Raw genomic sequence first — 22,629 nt, 5'->3', positions numbered from 1 at the left:
ACATTCATTCACTGGTTGGCATAAAAGAGAGCCATATCTTTATTATGTATTTATATAGTATCATTGGTATGCATACCTAACATGGTCTGTTAAAGTCAAAAAAGAATAATGGTCTATTCAGTACTGGTAGTGTTAATAAAATCAGGCAAATCCAGCTTAGTTTTGTCTGAACACGAATGAGATTAAATCAAGATTAAAGGTGCATACCGTACAAAGGGCATGGTTTATTTTAAAATTCAAGATGAACACGTTTTAGTGCCCAGCATATGAATGCCAATAGATTTTTTCAAAATTCAAACAACCCGAGTCAGCCCAAGATGTGCAGGGAATGCAGGAATCTGACCATCCAAAAGCCTAAGGGCCCAATGCTGTCCTGTCTGATGCTCAGTCTTTCAGAAACTGGAGAAAAATCTGAAAATGGACAGTACCACAACCCCAATGAAGACAATGGGCAAAATTCCCTGCTGGCATCGATGGGCACAGCTCAATTTACTTTCACCTCCTTACACCAGGAACTAGTTTGGCCCAATAGGGTTGCCTGAGCGTAAGTGAGGGCAAGTCTGTGCCCCAAATTTCTATTTTTCACTCAATGCAGCAACACACCCAGGTTCAGATTCTGCCCTAACTCGAATAGCGTTGCACAGGGTGTAAATCAGATCAGAATCTGGCCTTCTAGATGTAGAAAAACCACACAGGCTGAGATACTGTGACAAGATTCAGTTTCCAGACAATACATTTAAAAATAATAGCTAGAAAAGCCAATCAACTTCTCAAACAACAAAAAACTACAAAAACACCCCCGTCCCCGAAACTAAAACCCCTCACACCAAAACATAGCTCGCTTTCTATCTCAGCTCCATACGCTCTATTTTCAAAAGGCAGATTGGCAAACACAAAACTGGAGATATTTGGTCCGACAAAACTCTCACTGCTACTCCATTTTTATGGATTTAAAAACAAAAAACTAGTTTTCCAAATATTTGCTCCATTTCTGTGTGTAGCCCTTTAACCTTCAAATAACTACATGCATACATATAATTTTAATGTAGTGGCTAATTAAGACACCTAAAAGCAAGATTTATCTGTTAAAGTGTTGACAACACTAACCTTATGGGTCAAAATCTCCTGAGCATCACTTCATCAGAAGGGAGAGAAATGTTGTCTATTTGGAAGAGCAGACAACTAAATTATCCAAACCTCCTCAGTGTCAGCCAAAATATCATTACATTTATGTTTATATTCTCAGCTGAGGGGAAGGACCTAAATAAAAAATGATGAATTTGAAAAGAATTTATTTCATATATATATGCTGAGTGGGGGAAGATGGATGATCATAATTGTCCATTGTACAAACTACTCAAAATTATATATGGAGGTAGTATTAAATGCAGTTTTGTCCTCCTAATCAAGTAAATTCTTTGCATAGCTTTATAACAAAACCGCATTAATATGGCTAGGTTTTATTAATGTGAGGATGCTTTGTCTCATAAATATTCTAAATCCTAAACAGCAACAGATGAAAGATCAGGGCTCGCATGGAAAAGCCATTAAAATATCAACAATTATTTTTAAATGAAGGAGCTATTCTATCATTTCAATGGACTTACTTATCTTTAATTAGGAAAGGTTTTGACAGGCAGAACCTGACATTGCTCTCCCAGCAAAAACTTTACATCATGCGGGGGGGGAGGGCGGGAGAGGAGAGGAGTGCTGTGTCTAGGAGGTTTGTATTCTGCTCACCAAAGCCAAGACACCAAGACTGCTTGACAGCACCCAGAATGGAGAAGGCCATGGTCTTTTGTTATTTTTACCTTTTGTATAGTACTTGTGATGTTTAAATACCAGACAGAGTCTTCCTGGAGAAAGCACTCAGCCCAATGTGTGGCAACAGCATATGTTAAACTGGCTAATGAGTCAAGTGTGATCATGATCATACATGGGTGTCTACACATCAACGCATTCATGTTAAATAGTTTATTTAGGACGTGACACATATTTAGAAATGTCTGCAGATCAAAAAAAAAAAATTGGAGCAGAAAGACCAAGAAAAGGGTTGAATTCTATCGCCTGATGGTTTTTACTTCACTCTGTCCCTTCAGTAATATCTCTACAAGTTGTTTAGTCCCTGCAGTTACCCCTTGGGTATTCAGACCTTTGTGAACAGATCCAAGCTTTTTTGTATTTGGTTTCACAGTCTGTCTAACAATACAGCTTATTAGCCAGGCCCTCTTCCCCTTCAGACAGGCAGGAAAACTTTGACTTATTTAACCACCCTGCAGGCTAGACACTGTCTTAATCTACTTCTCAGACCTAGCGATTACTATTTATAGTCACAAATTCTAGATCGCTGGATGTACATGTGTATCTCCCCCACCCCCAGCACACACACACACACACACAAATTGATGAGACCACTTAATGCTACTACTACACCATTGTTACTGTCTTGGGTAGAGGGAGAGAAAAGAAAGGAGAAAAACACAGACATCTTTCTGCAACTTCACTGATTCATCATCCTAAAATCAAGACATATAATAACAGCTGACTGTACACTTCAAAGCTGGAATTAGTACAGAAGGTTAGTGGGACCCGCACAATCTCCCTATCACAGCCACATGATCTCAAATGCACCCTTTGGGAACAGACAACGGAACAACCAAGAATGGAGCTAATACTGCACTCCCCCAAATCCTGCTCTTTGCAAAATCTGAATGGAGGGGGGAGACTATTGAGAATACAATAGCACCATGGGGTGGGGGAAAGCGCAGGAAAAGAGAGAACCACAGTGAGGGATACCTGGGGTGTCAGGGGAATTACAGGGGTGAAGCGTTGTAATAAAACAAGAGGGATGGTCTGGCGGAGGAAAGGACGCCTGGAGCTGCCGGATCCGCCAGCCTAACGCTGGGACTCTGCCTGGGCTTTAAATAGCCCTCGCAGTCTGTTTCCCCGTCTGCCTTGGGGGCGCAGGCAGAGACAAAGCTAAGAGAAGCAGCCAGCTGAAACGGACTAGAACTCACCCTTTCCCAGATACAGACCTTTCCTCTCCCGCGGCCACCCCAGGAACACTGACCTGGCAGCAAACCCTCCCTGTTAGTACCACGCACAGAAAGCACAGAAGTCTGCTCGGTCTCCCATACAGCGACTCCACGTACAACTGAAAGGCCCCCACAAAGTGCCCTGGGGAGAGGAGCGAGTTCGTTCCCTACAGACATGCAGATCTTTCCAAATGTAACTGATTCCCACATATACACAAGGTGACCAGACAGCAAGTGTAAAAAAATCGGGACAGGGCGTGTGTGTGTGTGTGTGGGGAGGGGAGGTAATGGGTGCCTATATAAGAAAAAGCCCCCAAAGTCGGGACTGTCCCTATAAAATCGGGACAGCTGATCATCCTGTATATACAACAGCAACTTTTGAGGGTGGAGGAGAAGGAAGTAAGAGAATTGGGGGAGGGGGAAAGGCAGGAGAGGGCTGAAATCGGATTAAAACACACAAGTCACACACGCAGAGCCAAGAGGTCATCACCGCGACTCGCTCCTTTGCGGTGCGTTACGAGACAAGGTGTACCGGGCGGGGCGGGGAAAGAGAGAATTAAACAATGTGTTTATTTTTAAAAGAAATTAAAAAAAAAAAAACCCCAACAACTTTTCCCCTCTCCGAGAGGCAGCGGGGGAAAGACTCCGGAGCTCAGAGCCTGCCAGCCAGGACCGGGGAGCAGCAAACACGCTTAACATTTTTGTATTTCTAACCATACAAAGCGATCCGTCCGGGCTGGGAGTGGAGGGGTGGGGTGGGGGGGACGGGACGGGACGGACAAATACATATATACACACACATCTGTGAAAGTTGAGCGGGCGGGGAGACAGCGGTGAGCGAGAAGGAGCAAGTACTTACTGATCTCCATAGTCTGGAACAAAGACCGCTTGCAGTTGCATGTGCAGGAGACATTGGGCTGTGTGGCTGCGGCTGTGCTGTTCACACCCATCAAGTGATACATTTAAAAAAAGGGGCGAGCGAAGAACGGGAAGGCAGCCGAGCTCGCCGGGCAGCACCACATCAAGCCGGGCTCCTCCTGGGGGCTGGGGAGGGAGGGAGGGAGGAAGGGAGGGAGGGGGGAGGGAGAGGGCACGGCGAACGACTACGGCGGCAGCCCCCCGACGGAAAGAGAAGGAGACCCGAGCCGGGCTCGGCTCAGCTCGCGTCCCTTCCCTCCCCTCCCCTCCCCTCCCCCCGCCGGCCCGGGAAGTTTGCTCAGGGCTGAGTGAAACAGACTCGCGACTTTGTTTCGCTCTCGCTCCTGCCCAGGCAGGCTCCGAGCGGCTTCCCCCCACCCTCTCTCTCCCCCCGCCACCTCGCTCCTCCTCATTCAAGTCCAAGGAGATTCAAGTTTCCTATGGAAAGGGGCGTCTGAGGCAGGCAGACAGGGTGACGTCAGCGCTAGACTAGCACTGCCCTCGCCATCGCCCCGCCGGGCGGGGAGGAAATAGACGCGGGATGGGGACCGAGGAGAGAGGGCGAGAGAGAAGGGGCCAGGCGAGTGACGGCTCCGCGAGCCAATCCCAGCTCCGACGCCCCGCCCACCGCGGGAGGGAGGAGCGCCCCGGCCCCTCCCGCCGCAGCTGTCGGGACCCGCGCAGTGTGGGGTGAGCGCGCGGCGAGGTCGGTTGGGGCGGCTGGCCGGGGCGTCGCGTTGCGTTGTTCCCCGGTGGGACGCTGCCGCGCCCGGCCGGAGCCGCTGAGCGGGCCCGGTCCAAAGCCCCAAGGCTCCTGCTGGCCCCGGCGGGCTTAGGAGCGAGCCCCGGCCGTGCAGCGGGCTCTCCGGTGGCGGCGCAGGTCGTTCCCGGCGACGTGGGTAATAATGGACCGTCCCTGGTAGTGGGGCTGCGGGGAGCCCCCTGCCCTCCGATGCACCCGAATTGAAAGGGGGGGGAGCTAGCCACCTGCACACGGGGACACCCACACCGGACCCCCGAGGAGGCAGCTGCTGCTGGGGCTGCAAGCCAGGGGACAGCGAGGGGTGGTGACACGTCACCCCCCCCTCCTTCCCGCCACCCCCCCTCCTGTGGGGTCTAGCGCAGATTATTAAAAAAAAAAAGCGAGACTGCTGCCCCAGACTCACGCAGCAAGTCGGTGACGGTCGGGCATCGACCCCTGGGGCCAAATTCTGACCTAAACGATGCCAGTGTAAATCCAGAGGAGCTCCACTGGGGCTAGTCCAGCTCCACAGTGGTGTAATGGAAATCAAGTGTGTTGGCTCCCAGCGCCAGGTCAGTTCCCTAGGAGACCATCCTTACCCTCCTTATACTGGGGTAGAGGGCAGCACGATTTATAGCGAAGGGGATTGTCATAAGAATCAGGCTGTTGCGAAGGACTGCTGTGTGCAAAATGTACTTCCCAATTATTATACCTATCCTTTGATTACTGTGAAACTATTCTGAAAAATAAAATCACTGGAACAGTTTCCACCACATATGTTTTAAAAATAAAAATAAAAAATTATTTACATAAATTTCATGATCATACAGGAACGTTGCAGTTCAGGGTGTTACTAGAAGGTTTTCCTTTCTTTGTAAGGAAGTCCACCCCGTGCAGGTTTGCTGTGCGAGTCAGTGGCCTGCTTTTCAGAGCACCACAGCTCCCCTTGACTTCAGCAGAAGTTACACTTCTCAGCACTTCTGCAAATGAGGCCCCAGAAATATTGTATTCTTGGTTAATGCTGTTGTGACCCACTGTTATGTACAGATGTGTTTAGAAAATCTGTAATGTACATTAAAATGCACATTCCAGAGATCACCCTTATGGTAATTCTGATTTTTAACATTCCCTGAATTAGGGGTTCTGAGCCTTTTTCTTTCTGCCCCCCCCCCCAACATGCTATAAAAACTCCATGGCCCATCTGTGCCACAACAACTATTTTTCTGCATGTAAAAGCCAGGGCTGGCATTAGGGGGTAGCAAGTAAGGCAGTTGTGTGGGGCTGCATGCCATGGGAGCTATGCGACACTAAGTTGCTCAGGCTTCTCCTTTAGCCTTAGGGGGCAGGACTTAGGGCCCTGGGCTTCGGATTTCTACCCTGGGCTCCAGCAAGTCTAACACTGGCCCTGCTTGGTGGCCCTCCTGAAACCTTCTTGTGGCCCCCCAGGGGGCCCTGGACCCCTGGTTGAGAACCACTGCCCTGAATAATTTCTAACCACTTGAAGCATGCAAAATCAGTGCCCTCATTTGAAAATTTTAGCCTTGGACTATACAGGATATACAGGGCTTTATCATGGTTCTGTAATATGGCTAGGTCCCTTCAGCAGAAACAGACTAACACGGCTGTTACTCAGAAACAAAATAGGGCATTATAGTATAGCAACATCCCTGTGGCCTTGCAAATTTGGTTATGTAGACAGATCCTAAGTGAAAAGTTGGGGGAGCTTTCCAGGGAAGGGAATGTGGAGGTGTGGAAAATAAAAGCTTTGAGGAAAACAGAGAGTACCTGATTCTGCTGTCATTGAAGTCAGTGGGAGTTTAGCCATTGATTCAGGCTCTGAAGTTATAAATCCTGAAATATACATCTGTGGTCTTTCTGCAGGAAAATTTCAGTACAAACTTTGTGTGTATGTGGAGTAGTTACAAGATTGGGCTTAATGTAAGGTCACTTTGGGGCTTGCCAAAGCATGATGGTACCGCTGGTAATCCTTATGAACAGGAGTTTTAATGACTTCAGAAATTCCATGTCACTTTTTTTTTTTTTGGTAAAGGCACCAAAAGCAATTAGACATTGTATGGCTTGATCGTTTGGATCACTTGTCAGCTGAACCAGCATTTGCCTTATAGGTGCAAACCTCAACAAATAGTCCAAAGAGATACATTTCTATTGACATTTAATTTAAAAATGTCCAGCCCAGTTTAATTTTTAGACAGATATAAGCGGAGAGGGAGGAATCATCCCCACAATGAGAGTTTGTGTGCCAAGTTTTAATCAGGAGTGATTTTTTTCAGTTGAGAAATAGACCTGTGAAAATTGGGGTTTATAATGAAAATGCTGATACATGCTTTACTATAGTGGTGTGAACAAGGTCCCATAATACTCAAATAAATTTGTTAGTCTCTAAGGTGCCACAAGTACTCCTTTTGGGGGAGGGTAAATCCTGTTACTGAGAGAGAAAGTCAGCTTCAATTATCTTCCAAGAAGGCATATTTTCCCATAATTCTTGATAACTATGATTTACTGCTTGGAAGTAGTTAAAGGGTCTTCATTTGAGCCTATGCTCCCTAAACATGCTATCATGAATATTGTGCTAAAGAAAAAGCATACAAACTATGAATACCACATTAAAAACCAAAATCTCTTGCAAAACCGTAGAAATCATGGAGGATGGAGGGAGAATGTCTTGGAGTCAAGCATGATTTACTTACTGGCAAGTTTGAACTTTTATTTTCACACACAAAAAATAGGATTTTTTTCACGATTATTTACAATGTGATTTTAAATAATCCTTTATACTCCTCGGAGATGGCTATGGTTCCATCTACCCCTCAGGAAAATGCCTGATGGAAAAGGACATGTTATTGAAAGATTGGGTAGGCTTTACACTTTGCCGTCTGACAGTAGGTATCTCCAACAATAACTAGTCCAATATGAACAGGGGGAAGAAGTCTTGCATCACAGATAGCAAATGAGCCTTAAGAAGCTAGATTGTGGTTCCTAACAGTGTAGTGCTAAAAGGATATGAATTTTTGTAGAACTACAGATGGCAAAGAAAACCTATTAGGTCACTTTGCCAATTCAACAGATTTTTCTTTCCCTAGTAAAAGGCATATATGAGTGCATGGAATACAACTTTGAGTTAAGGAACTAGAAGGAGAGGGTACTGTCTGTGGTTAAGGCACAGAACTGGGAGGCAGTAGGGCAAGAGTTATTTTTTTGGCTGTGGTGCAGATTTCCTGTAGTCAAGCTATGCTTTTCAAACCTGGGTGGCTCCCTAAATTAGGCATGTTTGTAGGTACCTAAAATTGTGGTCTGCTTTTTCAGACACATAGAGAACCCTGACGTCAGTGGGAGCTGGGAGGGTTCAACAACTCTGAAAATCACAACAATTTTTAGGTGTCTAAATATGGATTTAAGTGTTTAAATGTGAGTACCCCAATTTGAAAGTTTTAGCCTAAATCACTTGCTCAGGGTTACATGAGAAGTCTGTGGTAGTACTGGGGAAAAAAAAACAGTAATTCTCTGGTTTCCAGCTCTGTGCTTTAGCCAAACCACTGTCTTCTTCCAGCTCTTTGAGGTATGCCTCAGTTTCCCTTCTGTAATCCTTATCTCCCTTATGGGCTCAATTCATTAATAGCTGCAAAGTGTGCCAAGATCCTCTTTAAGTGCTATGAAAACACAAAAATTGGTTTTGTTACTGACATGGAAATGCAAATAGAGAATTTAAATGTTGGTTTTGATATCTAAGAAAAGCCAGTTTAACCTGAAGCTCAACTAAACTAACTTGGGTCTTGATTCAGCAGTCCAACTCTATTCAGCAGAGTATTAAGCATGTGCTTAAAGTTAAGCACATGCTTAAGTGCTTTGCTGAATTGAAACCTTAAAGAGGAATGCTCTGTTTTGCCTCCGTAGCCTTAAATGACTTAAATGGGGCTTGGATAACTGCTCTTTTCTTCCAGAAATGCTTTTGATGCAAGCTGAATAGCAAAGACCCTATTTCAATGGACCCTGCTTGCTTGCCCAAAAGCTCTGTAAGCATGTGAGGTGAGGCTAGGTCATACTACTTGCAACTAACATATGGCTTCACACTTACAGTGTGTAGCATAGTCATAAATAAGTCAATGTTAACAATACAACCTTACTCACATTTCATGGGAAACCATTGACCTACTCGGACTAATCTTGCAATTAACCATTCAACCCTCTGTGTTCTGTCTTCTAATATGCATCCATGTTCCTGTACAAGAATAAGTGACATTCTGCATCATGTTTGATAAATAATTACTCCATTTCAGGATATAGACGTTGTCATTTAGGCCTCTGCACTCTTCGCACAGCCAAAATTCCTACTGAGGCTAGGATTAGTTAGTTATCAAGTGGAGTCAATGGAATTTGGGGTGAGTAGGATCAGGCCCAGACTTAGCTAAATGGGAGTTTTGTGACTGACTTAATTGGGGGCAGGAGCAAGCTGTAGGTGAGTAAGAAAGAGCAGGCACAGGAGATGAAAGGATACCTTTCTTTGTAGCTGGGAAAAGGAGGGGGCAAGAGTTTATTCTGTTCCTGTGAATCATCTTTCTTGTTTTAAGGGGAGATTTTACAAGTTTTATACAGCTTTGGCAGATATACGCTCCAGTTTCAGATGCAGGCTTCTGCAAAATCACACATTTTCTCAACCTTTCATCCAAGATAAATAAATAAATAGATAGATCACTGTTTGCAAGTTGAAAAGGAGTACTTGTGGCACCTTAGAGACTAACCAATTTATTTGAGCATGAGCTTTCGTGAGCTACAGCTCACTTCATAGGATGCATACCGTGGAAACTGCAGCAGACTTTATATATACACCTATATATATACTGCTGCAGTTTCCACGGTATGCATCCGATGAAGTGAGCTGTAGCTCACGAAAGCTCATGCTCAAATAAATTGGTTAGTCTCTAAGGTGCCACAAGTACTCCTTTTCTTTTTGCGAATACAGACTAACACGGCTGTTACTCTGAAACCTGTTTGCAAGTTGACGCTGGATTAAAAATGCAACGTTTACTACCCAATTTAATCGGAAGAGCTACATGTGGCCTTAAGAACAACCAGCATTTTTCTATCGTGATGTAAGAATGAATAATTAAAGTCATTCTAAATGGGGCTTGTAAAAATTAAAGTACATCAGATGACCTTTACTGATTTATTCCGAATTCTGTACTAATTTTACTAATCCCCTAGTAATGTGGTGATTAGGGCATTGGTCTTGCAGTCAGGAAGTCTAGGTTCTCTTGGTTCTTCCACAAACCTAGTGTGAACCTAGGCATGTCACTTAACCTCTCTGTGCTTCAGTTTTCCCATCTATGAAATGGGGTTAATTTTACCTCCCAGGGTTTTGTGAAGCTTCATGAGTCTTCACAGTGTTTTGAAACCCTTGGATGAACTGAGTTGCATAAATTCATCATTCTGTTCTGGCTGTGTTTTGATTATAAGATAATATTACTCCATTTAAAGAACAGAAATTCAGTATCTGCCTTCAGCATCTATACAGTCACATGTTTAAATCTTTGCTTTTAGGCCTTACTACAAACACTTTAGATTTCGTTAAGCATTTGAGCTATCCCATGTAATTATTATACTGAGTATAAGTTCATATAAAGTACTGTGAAGAAGAGATCCATAATAGAAATAATTAAACCTGGGAGTCCATTCATTTTCTTAAGAAAATAGGTCAAGGCAGTTTGGGGGAAAAAAAACAAAAGAAAAAACACAAAAACCCAACAGCCGTCCCCAAAGATTTGTTAACTAAATAGGTGTCCATTAAAGAGACCAAATATTTCACAGCATTAGTCCCAGGATAAATGTTAAATCAATATTCAGTAACGCAATAGGGCAATAGTTACCATGGTGAATAATTCTATATTTATTTTCAAGCAAGCCTTATTTCTAACAATTCCAGACATGGTTTTCACTTTCTGGTGACTACCTCTTAATCCACTTTTCTTTTCTTTTCTTTTTAACTGTGTGGTGCTAGGGACTCCAATCTGCTCCATGCCAGTTATAGCAAGTTCCGTGGCATGGTAAAGCAGAACCGTGCTGTGCAGAGACACAGGTGCATGTCAGTTTCAACTGAGTTTTGCACTTGTAAAGCACCTTCCTTCTGAGCATCTCAGAATGGTTGACAAGAGTTATTCACCCTACACCACATTCCTATGAGCAGCGTGGGGGAACAATCTTCATGTTCCACTCAACTTTCCCAGTGGTTCTCTACCTAATTTACATGTCCACCCACCCCAGGCATTTTTACTCTACTCATCAGCATAGCTCATCCTTGGTAGCTGTTGAATTGTCCTCCTTCCCACTCCTTTGGGTGGATGCACCTCTGTTTCTTTCCTTTTATTGGGGGACTCCCCCCTCAGCCAGGTTCCTCCTTCCCTCCCACCCCCGGTGGATACTGCGCCATCTCTCACCTGGTTGTTCATGTTCCATCATTCCTGGTGACTTAATTCCAACCCTGTGTATGGTGGGATTAAAAGAAAAAAAGAAAAATCATCTAGAAAATAGTCATCATTAGGGTTCAGTGTAAACCCTCAATTTAGATGAAAGAAGACACTTCACAGCTGCCTTGTAGCTAATGCTTTATTCTGTCTCTGCAAACTTATAGTATTTGCCTGGGTCATGTATGGAAAGTTTTCTTCATAACCAGGAGGGCTAGAAAGTCCACTTGTTTTTGTTTGTAATGACAGATTGTACTGAAACCCTTGGAATGTTACTTTAGTCTGTTCCGCCTGATTTTGGTCCCAGTACAACTCCCACTGAAATCAATGGAAAGACTCCAACCTAATTTATATTTCGCTGGAAGCAGTGGTAAGAAATATAGCATACCACTAACAAAAAATAAACATCCTCAGAATTCATGATTTCCAAGTTGAAAACATTTTACTTTCTTGCTCTGAAAAGCAAGAATAGCAATGACAGTATGTAAAATAAAACAGCGCTAGAGAAAGCGCTTTAAAATACAGAAGCATAAACTTCGGCTGATTTTTCTTGATGGAAAGACAGTCGCTTTGGACAGAGAAATGGTACTTTGGAAGGCAAACAAAAGTGACACTTTGAAATTCTGAAATTGCAGCCAGCATATCAAAGTTAAGTCTTCTAGCTCTTCTGGTGGAGCAGTTCAGACATTCTGAAAGCAGAGCTTTGTGCACAGCTTTCAGACAGGGTTTGCTTTGAGGGCGCTTTTTTGTGGAGCAGTCCAGATGGCCAATGTCTGTGTGCATTTCATATGTTAAGCCGTCCAAATTTTATATATATAATATGATCTTATATTAACTGTATAAAATATCTTATAGTCAAAACCTAGCCAGAACAGAATGATGCATTTATATATCTATATCGACCATAATGGATATCTCTCCATGCCTCATGACCCCTTGATGCTTGTAGAAAAGCAAGCTCAGAGAAATCCAGATTCTGCTGTTCTTCTTGCTGATGAGACATGTTCACAAATATATTTTTGTGTTTTAAAAGGAGAAGCAGAACTACTTATTGGGGTGCAGGTAGCTCTCCTCCTGTTACCTCTGTTCTGCACTTTTAGATGCAAAGGGGCAGATTTTCCCCTGGGGTGAGTTATCAGTGCTCCATGGAACTTCATTTCGGAGCTCTGACAATTTTCACCAGCTGAGGATCTGCCTCAAGAAGTCTATAGCTGTCTGCCTGGTGAGGGGCAAGGCTATGAGTGGATTTTAGATGGAGTCTCTTACAAAATGAAAGGCACACTCTCGTCTCGCTCCTGGAGACCTTATTCTTTCGTTGTTTCTTTGCTCTCAAAGGAAACCCCAGTCCAAACTTTAAGAAAGGGCTTCTACATTTGGGTAAGTTGCATGGGGTCAGTCCAAATCTACATTGCTGCAGTACCTCTACCCTGTGGGTACATCTTCACTGCAGAGTTATCCAGGCTCTTACCCAGCTGTTGCCCCGAACCCCTCTCCTGTCCACACACAAAACCCTCTGACCCAAATTCAGTTGTGGTTTCAACCTGAGCTAGCTGGGGGTATGGGTTAGAGCCCAGGTGACTTTCACCTATTTTGCAGTGAGGATGAAGGCTAAATCATCCAGTGCTGCCAGTTCTGCAGTGCCTTCCCACAATTCCCGGACAGACAGCTTCTCCTACTATTCACTGTGAAAGACTCATAGAGCTTACTACAGCACAAAGAGCCATGGGATACACCCCTAGAAGTCCTAGCGACACACACAAGGGAGCACACCACGGAGGACACAGTAATTGAGGCAGGGCTTTGCAATAGGGTAGCTGCTCACACCTGTGGACAAGCTAAATGGAATGCTCAGACCTGGTTGCCGATCACATGAGTTAACTCTGCAATGAAGACGTACCCTAGGGGGAGCGAACACTGTTTTAGCTACCTCAGTTACTACCACCCACAAATGCTCTGTGGTTTGCTCTTTATTTATGGAAACATTTAGCTTTCATTTAATTCACAGAACACAGGCTCAAGGCAGTTATCGTGGTCCTAACAGCATCTCAGCTTTCAACAGGCTTCAGCTCACTTTCAGTGGCAAAGCAGATAAGTCGTAGTGACAACGGTGTTTTCAGCATGGCTCTGTTAGCAGCACTTGCCTGCTTCTCATTTGGCTATGACAAGGGAGGGGGATCGGGTCTTGGCAACATGACCAAAGGACATCACTGTAGCTCTTTCCCACTTTCACTGCTTCCCATCTCTGGAATAGCCCTGAGCCTCCAGCAAGCACTTATACACCCACAGGTGCTGGAAGAAGGGGTGCAGCGGTTGCTACTGCCCCCTGGCTTGAAGTGGTTTCCATTATATACAGGGGTCACAGTTTGGTTCAGTGGCTCTCAGCACCCCCCACTATCCAAATTGTTCCAGCACAGCAGCACCCATGTATGCACCTTTGTACTCCCGCATGTGTTTCTATGCACCCTCCACAGAATGAAGTTGACTTTTCTTCAGGTTCAGGATGATGCATGATGAGGCAATGCAGCACTTGAGGTTAGATCCAAAAACACAAAGGAGAACTCTCCCCAGGCTGCTGGCTCACACAGAGCTCTTAAACCCAGGAGTTGACTCAGAGGCAATGGAGTGCCCACAGTTCAATTCTTCAGTGACCCGAGCAGATGACTATCTGATTTAGTGTAATTCTGTCCATGGATTCTGTCACATTGCCACTCAAGCATTTGAACTATCTACAGTGTATAGCTGCCTAAATTAAAAAACAAAAGAAAAAAAATAGGGACATTATATTGATTTCCCTATCTATTGCTGGGAGACAGATATGTGTGTGCGTGCATCCCTCCTCTCAAATAAGGAGAATTACAGGGGTACAAGTTTTGTGTAGAGCCTTGCTTTGCCCACAGGCAAAAAATAAATAAATTAGAGCAAATGCAGTTTATTTCTATTTCGGTTGCTAGAGGATGATCAAATATTTCAAGACTCTCCAAGAAACTCCGAAGGGAGTTAATGCTACCACTGAAAAGAACAGTGAGATTTGATGGTTTTGAATATGTATTGTGTGTTCTCCATCTATTTCAATATACATACTCTTTTCACTCTATCCATGAAAAAACAGCTTGATTTTGTGGTCAGGAATATGCAGTTTTTCCTCTATCTACCTATATACCCAAGGAAATATACAAAATATTTAAAAATATAATGGTGTACAATCATAACTATCTACTGCAGCTTAGAGGAGAAGCACTGATCAAAGTGTTCTGCTGCTTTAAATCTCTTCAGACCCCCAAGAAGTGGGTGTCAGACATGGTTTCTGTGTCTCCACATGTAAATGACACCATCGCTCAGCCAATCAAAAGTTGAGTTCCTTCAAGTGGAAGTTTCCACTGGTTGCAAGGGAGCTAATCAGCAAAGAGGAGGAAGGACCCAGCTGTCCATGTGGGGTTTTAAATCCACGTGTTGCAGGGAGGGAGGAGGAGGTGTCTGCACACAGACACAATTCATTACCCTTGCAATCAGAGGCTCTTGTAAAAAGGGGCTGCTAACCTCAGTTTGACCCACTGCTATCACAAAGGAATAAACAGCTTCTTCTCCCTGAGCTAGACGCATTAAAGAGACAGGCTCCCCACTTGTTCTGCCTCCTGCAAAAGTAGCACCAGTGTCTCTGTCTACGAAGCGATGGAGACACGTTCCTAAAAGCCATAATTGTTTCTTGCCACGGATGAAGTTCAGTTTAGACATAGATCTGTCTTCTTGGTTATTTTTTAAAAAAAATAAATTAATTCCTTCTGTTATTTGGTAGCTTCAGTGTATTCAAAATATACACACCCGTGTTCCAGTAAGAAAGGGAGAAGTAAACATGCTGCACTCACAAAGAAAGGAAAAATGCAATTTTCAAGATAAATTCATCACAAAGGCTAGACAAAGGGTTTGTAATATGTTGGATTTCTGTGCCTGATTCTATTAGGATCTGATCCTGAGTCATGAGTGATCAGCACCTGCTAGAATAAAGCCCATAATGTTTAATTATATGGTATCATTTTAATATTATCAATAAATAAAAATAGGGGATAATGCCAGAAGTAAGGAGCTTTTTAGGTCACCTGATCCTGCAAGACTTATGCAGGGGAGGACCTTTACAGATGTGAATGGAGCTGGTTTAATAGCACTATTCACCTGTGTCAAGTTACTCACACATCTGTGTGTGCACACGCATCAGCTTCCCCAAGAAATCTACACACAAGCAAACAGCCTGATACAGAAGCACATCCAGGCTTATATATTTTCTATGCCACATGGGACCCAATCTCACAAGTGCTTCCCATCAAGGGCAGTGCTTATTCGTAGTTGTAACAATGGTCATTTTGAAGGATAAGGGCCCTTGTGGGTCATAAAATGCTAAACCTTAAATCAAATACAGCACTGTTTATCTGTGAAGTCTCAGCGCCAGGTCCTCACATGGGCAGATTGGCAAATCTGTTGTCTTCAATGGTGCTGAACTGATTTACACCTGCTGAGGATATGGCCCTTATTTTTTAAAAACAAAGTTTCAGACATTCTCTGCACTGATTATTGACACTTCACACATACACAGCACTTTACAGAGATTACAAAATAACAGCAGCTCTTAGTGACTACTGAATTGTTATTTACCGTGTTATTAAACCAGAAAAGCTTTCGGTGACACATGCTTGTGTATGCCCCTAGTTTAAACACAACTCACTGTTGGCACCTCTGTGTAACTGGGTGCAGAAGGTGTGTACTAACCCCCCCAGTAAATTCAAAAGAACCCTTTTCACATTTGTCACATGGATTCTGCTCCCAAAAAATCAATGGCTTCAATTGGAACAAGATTATACTCTTGAACCGTTTTTCTTTAGTCTCCTATTATTTCATACCCTCCTCAATTCCACCTTCCTGATGCTTTTAACTGTATGCCTTAGGAATCTCATTCTATGAAAGATCTGATCTGATTACTGCTCACTAGGGAAAAGTGCAATGGAAGTGATCTGGTTGCAGCTGACAGAAATCACTAAAGAGCACAAGGAAAAGTCTTCTTGGGGATTGTGTGTGTGTGTGTGTGTTGCAGACTCTTGGACTGTGCTTGACTGGTCACAGCTTTTGGTGGCAATCAGCCAGGCACATAGTTGAATAGACCTATTGCTTTAGAAAGGCCTGTTGTTTGGGGATGAGCTGCTGAACTTGCACTCAATTTGCTCAACTTATATGTATATGTTACAGTCTAGAGGCTTTGTTGATTGCATAGTCGCACATTTGACATCGTCATCATTACCTAATAAACCTGTTAACTTGGAAGCTTCAACACAAAAGGGGAAGGAAAAAAGGAAGCAGGGCATTGGGAGTGGGAATCCCAAAATACAAACTCATCCATATAGATGTTCTCTGTAAATGTATTTACTCAGCAGCTGCTAAAATGATTTTAACGGAGTTATTAGTCTTACATGTTAAAACCCAGCCATCTACTCTGTACGCTGATATTTAAAATCATACATTTGGTAATTTATCTGCAGTGTTTTTTTGCTTAATTTAAAAACAAGATTCTGCAGTATTTTGGTCCTTAGTTACTATATAACCTCACATTTTCTGCTCACAGTGAATCACACATATTAAAATATTGTAGATTGTTTCCCCATAAGTGGTGTTGTGCTGTGCTGATCAGGAATTCTGTCAAAATGTTTTTTCGATAGAAAAGGCTGTTTCCCATAAAATAGAACTTTTCCCACAGAAAATTTTGATTTTCCGGACATGTTCTGATTTTCCATCAGGAGAATTGAAACAAAATATTGCATTTTGGTTCAGATTGACACTGATATGTGTCCATTTGAGCTGCCACATTGCCTCATGGGAGTTGTGGTTCAGGCACCTCATGCTACCATTCTCCTCATTGTGCCACGCTCCGTGGCTGAACTACATCTCCCAAAACTTATGTCATGAAAACATATGGTGTTATATGCCTATGACTAATTTATGGAGCCACATCATGAGTTGGTGTAAATGAAGCGACACCAAGTTACACCAGCTGAGGTTCTGGCGTATAATACCATGTGTGTTAAATAATAAATAATAGTAATAAAATATATGTTAAAACACAAAGAGCCAGATTTCTGTAGCTCTTTCTGAAGTCATTGGGAGTTTTGCCTGAGCTCTGCAGTGCTTGCACCAGTGGTATTTGCAGTCACATTTAAATAAACCATATGAATCAGAAATATTGGGTTGGTAGAGGGTTTTTGTTTTCCATTTTAGATTCTTTTCCTAATGATTTTGGTCATTTGTAAACTGATTAATTTTAGGCTTAACAGAACACACCAAAATGACTCCTTCCCAGGGGCACACATCAATCTGGTTTTTAAAATGAAAAGAGTTATAATATCAGTTAAGACCTAGAGGCTTTACTTTTGCAGATCTTTTATTGTAGATTTTATACAGCTAATACATCGCTAGTGTTTCCAAGGAAACTAATATGCCCTGTGTTCACTGAACTGAATCTCACTGTTAAAACAATTAGAAACTTAATCTTGGTTCAGATTTTTTTTGGAGGGGGAGGCATCATCTTAACACATTTTAATTAAAAATATGATTGTGATAATATTTTACACATATGTAGCCTGTGCCATAAATTACTCAGGATAAACTTCATTCCAACACATTATAATTGTGAATAAAATACATTTTTCAACATTTCAGTAAAAAAATATTAAAAAGAAGTCTTGATAATGGAATTATCCCCACTGTTCATCTCTGAAGACTCTTGGCCAGCTGATGGTAAGTAGTTTAAAACACAGCACTGAAAAATATATGTCTGGTTATGGCTTAGACAGGGTTCTAAACCTCAGCTGAAACACTGTTTGCTAGGCAGTTCTAGGGGGTATTAACAAGGATTAGTGTTAGCTATTCCCAGCCAAAGAACAGCGAAAGTCAGCTCTCCAATGAGGAACACAATGGTCCCACATAAGTACTAATCTATTACGAGGGTGATCTCATGCTTTGGTTCATTAAGTAGCCTAACAGTGGATAATGAGGATAAAATTTTCAAAGGATTGGCATCCTCTTTCTGGCCACCAATTCATCAAAGCATTTTAGCATGTACTTAAGTCCTAATGAAGGCAACATACATGTAACTGTATAAAAAATTGAAGACAAGAAAGATCAGGCTCCTGGGAAGTCAGTGAGACTTAAGCAGGGACTTAAAGCTGAGTACACGCTTAAATGTTTTTCTGAATTGAGGAGCAATTTGTGCCTTCAAAATTTGAGCCCGCCATTGAATTGCTGGGTCAAAGTTGGGTTCTAACACTTGATTGTGTATAGCTAGCGGCACAAGTTCCACAGTTTGCACCCACACATTTTAACACTGCAAACTGTGCCTTCAGAAAGAAGGGCTGGGCCTCATCCCTTTTGAAAATTAAACCCCAAGGGTGCATCTGCACTTGAAATCCTGCTGGGTTTTGCAACTGGTGTCAAAAACAGCTTTTTTCCAAGCCCTTCCCTATGTGCTGGATTTGGGTGACTCACTGGTGTAGACAGGGTCAAACACATTTCCTTCTGCCAGATTTCTAGCATGTTGAGCTGCAGTATTTGTTGATTTGACTGTCTCCATCCACACCCCTGAGAGAATTGTTTTCAACAGTGGCTAAGAGTTGCCAGGGAGGAACTTTCCTCAGTTCAGATCTAGGGTTCGAACTTCTATCTGAGCCCCTCTCTCTTTTAGGTGTGCCAGTTTTGGTTGGACGTATTCCTGGAGGCTTCATCACATGACATAATCTGTAATTAAAGATTAATCTTTAATTCCTGGAGACTCCAGGACAATCCAGGAGGGTTGGCAAACCTACTCTCTTGGTTTATTTATTACTCACTGAGTGCCACCGCTGTTCTTAAGCACTTTGAAAACATGAAGGCACAGTGGCTGCAAAGGAGCTTAAAGTAAAGACGCAGACACTCGGTTCAGACTCTTTGTGTCTGATGTGTTGTGCTGGTGTGAACAGAAGAGAGATAAGAATCCAGCAGTGGAGTTTTTTTTACAAGGCTTCATTGCAAGAGTGTTGGTTTGAGAAAGGACCTGAAGGTCAAGAGGCTCATGGGAAAACGGAGATCATTCTAAGCATGAGCTGTGGATGTCTTTGGCAAGACAACAAATAAAACCCTTTTGTTACCCACACTTAGGGCTCGCAGATCTGCCTGATAGATCTTGACTCTGGTATTCTGCTCTCCCATCTGTGTGACATCAGCAGGAGAAGTGAGCATGGAGGGAGAGCAGAGAGTCAATGCTGAGATCTTTCAAGTGGATCTGAGAGCTGAATTTTCCATTCCATTTCATTTTCTTGATTATACAGAGGAGTCAAGAGGGAAGTGCACTCGTGGCTACTTATTCTGTCATTATCTGAACATTTAGACCTGTGCAGGGTATCTCTTCTTCCATGGGGCCAGTATCTATGCAGTGTGGGAGGAGACATAAGGAACTTCTACTCCTTCTCTTGTTCTGTGTAAAGCTGGTTTGGACACCAATGGGAAGCACAGTCTCTGCTACCATCCAGGACCCTGGGGGGCATTTGGTGTCTGAAACAATTTGGGGCCATGGTTCCTGCATTCCTCACCACCTAACGTCTCTTTTACGGTAGTGCAGCGGGTATGCTGGTTGCTCACAGAAAAATTTTCAACTGGGACAGACAGAATTCTCCCTGGGGATGACTCTGGCTTGTGCATAACTTCACCTGACTCTCTACCCCAGTGTTTGCAAAACAAACAAAAAAAGTAGCCACACAACCATCACATTTCTAATGTGATTAGGGTGACCAGACGTCCCTATTTTATAGGGACAGTCCCGATATTTGGGGCTTTTTCTTATTGGTCACCCTAAATGTGATACATACACATCTATATACAGCCCTTCACATAATCCTGACATAAAATGTCTTATACCCAAAGGGATATAAAAATGTGAAACACATCAGCATTACGAGAGCTGATGCCTCTGGTTTTGGTGTTTTGTTTTTTTTTCCTTTTCCAAAGGAGTTTGCAACATTACTTTTAGCCATCTGCCCTGCCTGTGCTAGGAAATATTTGGAATACATTCCACTCCCCTAATGAACGTGCAGCAGCGGGGGTGCGGCAAATAAGAGAGAGAAAATCTTTCTAATGAACAACAAATTAATATGGAAATCAGATCTACACAGTGTCAGCTTATGTTTCCTATAGCTTTAGGGTGATTAATGTAGACAAAATCAATGATGTGCACTAGTCACAGGTCTAGCATGGCGCACATAAGCTTTACTATTACCCAAGCCATATTTGTTTAGAATACAATTATAGACTCTTGCTAGATTCCTTTTCTCTGTAACTGAAAAGAAAAAATTCTTAAGTACAGTAGCTACAACTTGCTAATGTTTCTCAAAATGTTGAATTTATGTGATGCCGTCAAATGCATATTAGTATTCATGACACAAATCACTTTGCTGCAGACTGATATATTGGGCTGTATCGTGCTCTTTTGTTAAAAAAATAATGTGCTCAGACTGAAAATTTTAATGGATCTTTATACAATAAAAAAGGGCTTAAGAACTTCAGTTGAATCTTGCCCTTCAAAAATTGTGGATTTGTGTTTGCAGGTCTGGCTATGAGTGAATTTTCAGATCCAGTCCAGTCTAGTGTCAGGCAACGTACACACCATTATGAAGATGCCATTATCTGTTCTTGGTTTAAAAGCTCTGGCTACTGCAAGCCATTCAGGTATAAGTGACTTTCCACTTCAGGACCTTTGTTGTCAGAAGCTTGGCCTTATCAACTGGGAACTGCATTCTCAGCCTCAGAAGAGCAAGTTTTACAAAACACTACGCAGTTCCAGCAACGAGTGGGAAAAATGTAAGAAGTGTAGCATACATGTGGATACACAACTCACCTTTATTAGCAAAATCTGTTCGGACAGTGTGATATTCCCTCATGGAGCAATCTGCATGGAACTTGTTGGGAGAAGCACAGGTTGCAGGAAGGATGAGTTTGGAGGAGGCACCAGGAAGTCAGTTAGTTTGCACATGGCTGAAATGCTAGCTGTAATTGCTGTATAAGTAGGGGCATAGCGAGCAGATCGAGGGACATGATCGTTCCCCTCTATTCGACATTGGTGAGGCCTCATCTGGAGTACTGTGTCCAGTTTTGGGCCCCACACTACAAGAAGGATGTGGATAAATTGGAGAGAGTCCAGCGAAGGGCAACAAAAATGATTAGGGGTCTGGAACACATGACTTATGAGGAGAGGCTGAGGGAGCTGGGATTGTTTAGCCTGCAGAAGAGAAGAATGAGGGGGGATTTGATAGCTGCTTTCAACTACCTGAAAGGGGGTTCCAAAGAGGATGGCTCTAGACTGTTCTCAATGGTAGCAGATGACAGAACGAGGAGTAATGGTCTCAAGTTGCAGTGGGGGAGGTTTAGATTGGATATTAGGAAAAACTTTTTCACTAAGAGGGTGGTGAAACACTGGAATGCGTTACCTAGGGAGGTGGTAGAATCTCCTTCCTTAGAGGTTTTTAAGGTCAGGCTTGACAAAGCCCTGGCTGGGATGATTTAACTGGGAATTGGTCCTGCTTCGAGCAGGGGGTTGGACTAGATGACCTTCTGGGGTCCCTTCCAACCCTGATATTCTATGATCTCTGTAAATAGTTCTGTTAATAGCCAGTTTAGTTTTAGAAACAGGGTGTCCTCTCATGTTATTACTCAGCACTTGGTTCATGGAACACTTCCCACTGCCATTATTTATGCATTTATTTCTTCTGCACTGATCAACAATCTCTAACCAAACATTACAAAAAGTCATCTCCCCGGACCCAGTGCAACTCTCAGCCCTTCGTCTGAAAACAACTGGTAGCAGAGATGAGCTTTGCAGCATGCATTGAAAATCCAGAAACCTGGGCTCTGGTGGGCCAAAGAAGGAATTCAGTTCCTGAGCCAAGTGGAGAGGTGGTCAGTGAAACAGGCAGGGCCTTAATCATATAATGTTTTATGAGATAAAGGTAACAGTTTAAATTTCATTCAGATATCATTGGGTTGACAGTGCAGATCATAGAGCTCCAGTGTAATTTGCTCCCTGCGGGAAACGTTGCTGGTAAGTAGACTGGGAAAGAACATTGCTTCAGAAGAGAGCCACCCCCTTCTGCACTAGCTGAAGGTTCCAAATGACCTTGAGTTATGGCAGCCATGTAGCAACCCACTATAATAATCCAGTCTGGAGGTGACAAAAGCATGGGTGACCCACTAGGGATCTCTAGGATACAGGGATGCCTGGCCGTACCCACTTTTTCCAGGCCAAGCTCACTGCACCATTAGCTGGAACGGAACAAGGTGTAGGAGCTATTCTGTTGGTTCTATGCCCCTGAAGGATTCCCCTTCACAAAAGGAATCTTCATGCGGGCTTTGTAGCACTGGAGGATCTGGTTCAATGCGTGCGTGCTGATCTTTTGTC

The 22,629-nt window shown here is 43.2% G+C and overlaps 1 protein-coding gene and 1 long non-coding RNA gene across 5 annotated transcripts in view; one reads left to right on the top strand and one right to left on the bottom strand.

The window, feature by feature from the left end:
• PMEPA1 (prostate transmembrane protein, androgen induced 1) overlaps positions 1 to 4,327 on the bottom strand; it is a 67,423-nt gene extending 63,096 nt beyond the window's left edge. For all 3 annotated transcript variants that reach the window (XM_073309256.2, XM_073309257.2, XM_073309258.2), the window contains exon 1: positions 3,895 to 4,327. In XM_073309256.2, the coding sequence (XP_073165357.1) occupies positions 3,895 to 3,997 (103 nt within the window). In that variant the 5' untranslated portion in view covers positions 3,998 to 4,327. The remainder of the gene's footprint in view (positions 1 to 3,894) is intronic.
• A 156-nt stretch (positions 4,328 to 4,483) lies between these two features.
• LOC140897000 (uncharacterized) overlaps positions 4,484 to 22,629 on the top strand; it is a 47,845-nt gene continuing 29,699 nt past the window's right edge. Inside the window, exons 1-2 of one of the 2 annotated variants that reach the window (XR_012154661.1) lie at positions 4,484 to 4,643; positions 17,868 to 17,945. This is a non-coding gene — a long non-coding RNA (uncharacterized LOC140897000). Of the gene's footprint in view, positions 5,268 to 17,867; positions 17,946 to 22,629 lie in introns of both variants that reach the window. The other variant, XR_012154660.2, reaches the window with a different exon arrangement.

The sequence above is a fragment of the Lepidochelys kempii genome, chromosome 13, assembly GCF_965140285.1.
Source record: "Lepidochelys kempii isolate rLepKem1 chromosome 13, rLepKem1.hap1, whole genome shotgun sequence".
In the NCBI taxonomy this organism is placed as follows: Eukaryota; Metazoa; Chordata; order Testudines; family Cheloniidae; genus Lepidochelys; species Lepidochelys kempii.
This window is presented reverse-complemented; position numbering and strand designations above follow the sequence as displayed.